The 5,524-nt window shown below is 37.1% G+C and overlaps 1 protein-coding gene across 4 annotated transcripts; it reads left to right on the top strand.

Moving 5' to 3' along the window:
* The first annotated feature begins 389 nt into the window (after nucleotides 1–389).
* On the top strand, nucleotides 390–2,720 carry LOC110820210 (Transducin/WD40 repeat-like superfamily protein). 4 transcript variants are annotated; one of them, XR_015818354.1, is made up of 3 exons: nucleotides 393–576; nucleotides 1,345–2,372; nucleotides 2,517–2,720. XR_015818354.1 is itself a non-coding variant. In XM_088217607.1 (2 exons), exon 2 carries the CDS (start codon nucleotides 1,392–1,394, stop codon nucleotides 2,298–2,300), a length of 909 nt encoding a protein of 302 aa, XP_088073733.1. In that variant the 5' UTR covers nucleotides 390–576; nucleotides 1,306–1,391; the 3' UTR covers nucleotides 2,301–2,531. The 4 variants fall into 4 exon arrangements, 2 of the variants coding, with proteins under 2 accessions (XP_088073733.1, XP_088073729.1); XR_015818353.1 differs by having other exon boundaries at nucleotides 2,504–2,531; XM_088217607.1 differs by having other exon boundaries at nucleotides 390–576; nucleotides 1,306–2,531.
* The last annotated feature ends 2,804 nt before the right edge of the window (nucleotides 2,721–5,524 follow it).

Raw genomic sequence — 5,524 nt, forward strand, 5'->3', positions numbered from 1 at the left:
ACTCTTTTCTCTTTTTCTTTATAATTTAATTTTAGTTCTTTCTAAAATAATAATTACTGCCCAAAATAATACTTAATATATGTATATTTGTGTGGGACCAGGTTTTTCATATAAAATGTTATATACATATACAAATATATGTATATATCACAGTACATATTTGTTATATATAATATATATTTTATATATTATAGTATTTACATATATTAATATTACTGCATAAATAATTATACTACTTCAATGTTTAAAACTATTTTACCCAACATATATAATTTCTACTTCAACATGTTCTATTCTTATACCGTTTTTATTGCATGACATGGCCAGAACAAATACAACCCTGTGCTTTTCAAAGAATAGAGGAATCCCTGCGTCCAAACAGCCATTTAAGAAACGCCCATGTTTTTTTTTTTTTGGGAGACGACGAATGAAGGCGCTTGAATAAACAGATCCAGGTCCAGAACTCCAGTCCGCAGGGGCAAAGGGGTTTTCTCTCACGAATAAGTAATTCCAGCTAAACTGTCTGAAACCTTACCAGATCAAGGACCTTACTACTTTATTCTCTTCTTCTTAGAGGTAATAGAAAATGAAAATTCTCTTAGTTTTTTCTCTTTTCCTTTTTATGTTTGTTTTTTCTTCAAGGTATGGCGTCGAATTTTTTCGTCAATGGATTAGCTTCAGTATAATTTCTTTTTAGATCCGTTTAATTTATGTACGAATCATATTTAGTTTTCTTGGTTAGGTGTTATCCAAATCTTGAAGAACATAAATTCATTTTCGTTTGTTTGCAATATGCATCTGCAAATCCGGTTTAATTGTTTCCGATTTCGGCTTATAATATAGCGTATAATATGTAACTGCCATCTATTGGTAGACGGAACCTAGTTTGAAGTTTTCTAGAATTTTTAGGTTGATAATTTTGCTGTTGGGGCTGAGGGATGCTAAGTATCTAGTCTGGTGATTTGTGTGCTGATTTGTGATGAAATTGGATAATCTGGGTTATGGAATTCGAGTCACTCTTCTTAATTTGCATGGAGGATTAATTTGATATCCTGAGATGAAGTTAAATTGGGCTCCTTGTTATGGGTTAATCTCATCAATACAATTTTTTGGTTTGTTATCTTCCGTGTTTATCCTTATACTAGGGAAGGCTTTGTTGTGCTTGAGCTTTCTAAATGGTATATCCTGTTTTTGAATCTCATTATAATTTTTCTTTTTGTCGCCTGTGTTAAATTGAATATTTCCATGCTTTAAGCATAGTAGAAGTTCCTGAAAAAGTTTTGGTTAGTGGGTTTTGATTTACAGTTCTGTGATAATATATAATAAGCTCTCAAACAACTGCAGAAGTGAAGGAACTGGGGAGGTGGTAACAGGTAGGGAAATCAGGAAATATGCCTTCCCAGAAGATTGAAACTGGTCATGAGGACACAGTACATGATGTAGCCATGGATTACTACGGAAAACGTCTGGCAACAGCTTCATCTGATTGCACAATAAAGATAATTGGAGTCAGCAACAATGCTGGCTCACAGCATCTTGCTACATTGACGGATCATAGAGGTCCTGTCTGGGAGGTTGCTTGGGCACACCCAAAGTTTGGGTCTATTCTTGCTTCCTGTTCTTATGATGGCCAAGTGATAATCTGGAAGGAAGGTAATCATAATGACTGGCTGCAAGCTCATGTTTTTAATGATCATAAGTCATCTGTGAACTCCATTGCATGGGCACCTCATGAACTAGGCCTCTGCTTGGCTTGTGGATCTTCTGATGGGAATATCTCAGTCTTTTCTGCAAGGGCTGATGGTGGTTGGGACACCTCCAGGATTGACCAAGCCCACCCAGTTGGAGTTACATCAGTTTCATGGGCACCTTCCATGGCTCCTGGTGCTCTGGTTGGGTCTGGTATGCTCGAACCTGTCAACAAGCTGGTTTCTGGTGGGTGTGATAACACAGTGAAGGTATGGAAGCTTTATAATGGGGCCTGGAAGATGGATTGCTCTCCTGCCCTCCAAATGCACACTGACTGGGTTAGGGATGTTGCTTGGGCACCCAACTTGGGGCTTCCAAAATCCACAATTGCTAGTTGCTCACAGGATGGAACAGTTGTTATATGGACTGTGGCCAAGGAAGGGGAAAAGTGGGAGGGTAGGGTTTTGAAAGATTTTAAGACACCAGTTTGGAGAGTCTCGTGGTCTCTCACTGGAGACTTGTTAGCTGTGTCTGATGCAAATAACAATGTAACTGTCTGGAAAGAAGCTGTGGATGGCGAGTGGCAACAAGTCAGTGTAGTTGAGCCATAGTTTTCAAGTGAAACTGTTATAAGTCTTTCATTGGTTATTTTAATGGTCTTGTCCATCTCGGGAACTTGTCTGGTTAGTATAAACTATTTTCACAAATTTTCACAAATTGATGTTGAATATTTGATTTGTATGGTTGGTTTGGTTACTATTGTTTCTTACCAAACAAAAGAGTTGTAGCAAATGAGGATTATTTTTAATTGTAGCTATATATCTCAGCATCGCGTTCGGATACTGTTGAGTGGTTCAGCACTTGCTGTAATATGGTAAGCTTCAATGTCTGGTTACATTTTGAAGAAGTCATTTGGGAGAGAGTAAATAAATATGTAAAAGGTAGCCATAAAGTAAGTAACTAGGTTGATGTGAATTAGTTGTGATCCTGCTGGTTAAATTCCTGATTATGGTTATTGTTTGTTTGTCCAATTCTAAGTTGGGTAATAGATAAATTTATTTGCATTAAATTATGAGTTATCTTAGAATATATTTTTTATTTTTTCTTTTAGTTTGGTCTCTGAATTTCTCATTGTCTGAAAATGTAAATTTCTTTCAGTCCTATTGTGATACAAAAAAAAAAAAAGACGTAAAAACATACTAATTTCGTTAATAATTTAAGAATTAAAAAAATAATATTCAAATTTTATAGAAAACAACATATGAGCTGTTAAACCCAAAAAGAATTTCATGTATCTGAGCATATTTAATAATTTAATTGATTTTAATTTTTATTTGATGATTAAAATTAGAAATTAGTTTTCGTAAATTATTATAAAAATTACAAGAATCATTATGATACAGCAACATATATATATATTTATATATTTATTACATGTCTTCTCAGCATATAGTTGTGTATAAAATTTACCGTTTAAATACTTTTTATCTCATTATTTTAATAAATATTTTGATGTTGATAATGTCATTTGCATATTATTAGTTATATTCATAATTATAATTAATCTATAATTACTGGAAAATAATAAAGTTTATCACAGCCATTATTTTTAATTACAAAAATAGTTTAAATGTTGTATTATATGATATACTGTTTAAAATATTCATGAATATAAAATGCTAGTTATATGATAATGAGAGACATCAACTATGTACCGTCAATCTGGTTATGGTGCCATTACACTAACTCTGGACATATTAGGCTTTAAACATAATACACGAATATTCCTAATCATATCATCAGTTTATCATTAACACCGTAAGGCCCAAGCCTAAAGGAAGCCGGAACCACGATCCAGATTCAGATTTAACCTACCAAAGAAACGACGCCGTTTTCTCATGTTTCCACACCAATTAAAACCACCAAACGACGTCGTGACTAAATGCCTATTAGCTCAAAACTACGTACTTCGACGCAAGTTTCAAAACATTCTTTCGTCTTCTACGTTTGCCGGTGACGGCTGGACGGGAGCAAGCTACACGTGAGGAAGAAAGGAAGCATGATGTATACGAAGAAGAAGGGAAACGTGATGTGCAAAGAGGAAAAGAAGCATGGCACGTGGAGATGAGCCGTAGAGCTAGGTGCAAACGTGTGAGGACGAGTCAATGAAAGCTGCTCCACGTGAGAGGCCTGAGGAGATCCCCAGAACTTCTATCTTATGTGTGAGGATTAAACGAAAACACCGAAAGAGGTACGTTACGCGCAGAAGATAGAGAAGGTGTTTTGAAGGCCGTTAGAGAAGAGAGGAGGTGGGACGCCCGAGGGAAGAAGATTCTGTCTTGTACAGCGTTGCTCTTGCAACCCATGCCGCGTGTCTTTGAACCAAAAGCCACAGTGGAGAGTGAGAAAGAATAAATAAAAACAGGCGGGGAGGGGGAGGGGAGGTCGTGGGGATGCCAGCTTGAGTAATTCAATAAATTTAAGCCCGTGTTTGTCTTTCTTTGTTTGGGAACATGATTCTGTGAAGAAGGAAAACTTTCATTCAAAGCTTAGACATCATTCCCTTTCTTTTTCCTTTCTTTTAATCTGTCTTTATGGTCATGGATTGAATCAAGTGGTTTGTTCTTTGTTCGATTGAGAAAAAGGATTATAGGTACGGTATGAGTTCCCTTATATGGGTATAAACACATGACTGTTGATTGCTATATAGGTCGTAGAGTTTTGATTTGTGAAATGGGAGATTAAACCATAGGTTTCTGATACAACCAGAAGATCAGCAAGGGTCCCAGTCAAGAATCCCAAGTATCTCTAATTCTAGTATTGTGGAAGTAAGCAGAACTCCCCCAAGATCGGGTCAAATTGTTTGGCATCAACTTCTCTGTTTTTTTTTATTATTTATTTCCAGCATATATCTTATCTTTTTGTTGAGATTTTTTGAGTTCTTACTGGCTGTTGTGCCCCCTGGATAGTAGGGAGAAATTGTTGTTTCCTTCCCATTTAAAGTCCCATCAGATTATAGATGGGGGAGAATAAAAATTTACAAGAAAAGTGTGGGCTTTACTATCCCAAAAATAGAAACTTTCGTGCAATCATTCTTGCGTTATTCTGGTCATCCATAATTTTGGTATCAGAGTCATGTCTCACAAAGAAATGATTGAGAATTTGAAAGAAAGCCTCAGAGGACTGCAGGACAGCTTCAACCGAATGGAGCTTGGAGTCGCTGATGAACTCCACCAAATGGAGGATACCAACAATTAATAAAGACTCTGTTAATCAACCGTGAAGGCTCACGTTGCAACACCCCAAACCAAAATGGAGGAACACAACCGAACTGCGATGAAGGAGCTGAGTGAAATAAAGGTGGCTGACAACTATTCTTCTCCAAACTCGCCAAGCTGGAATTTCCTATCTTCTCCGGAGATGACCTGACCAAATGGCTCAATCGCGTCATGCAATTTTTTGAGTATCAAGGAATTCCCGAAGAGTAGAAAGTCCAGCTATCTTCTTTCCACCTAGAGGGCAAAGCCAACCAATGGTGACAATGGCTTCGCCGGACTTATAAAAAAGAAATGAAGAATGGTGACATGGACAGGATTTGAAAAAGAAGTCTGGGCTCGTTTTGGGCCATCCGAATGTGAGGACTTCGACGAAGCCCTATCATAAGTGAGATAGATTGGGCCCTTACAGGATTACCAAAGAGAATTTGAGAGTTTGGGCAACAAAGTGAGAGGCTGGACTCAAAAGGCCCTGGTAAGGACATTTATTGGCGGGCTGAAGCCTGAGATTCCTGAGAGTATTCGGATGTTCAGGCCCAAATCTTTGAAGGAGGCCATTA

This window comes from Carica papaya, chromosome 1 (genome assembly GCF_054855325.1).
Source record: "Carica papaya isolate Zhongbai chromosome 1, ASM5485532v1, whole genome shotgun sequence".
Taxonomy (NCBI): Eukaryota; Viridiplantae; Streptophyta; class Magnoliopsida; order Brassicales; family Caricaceae; genus Carica; species Carica papaya.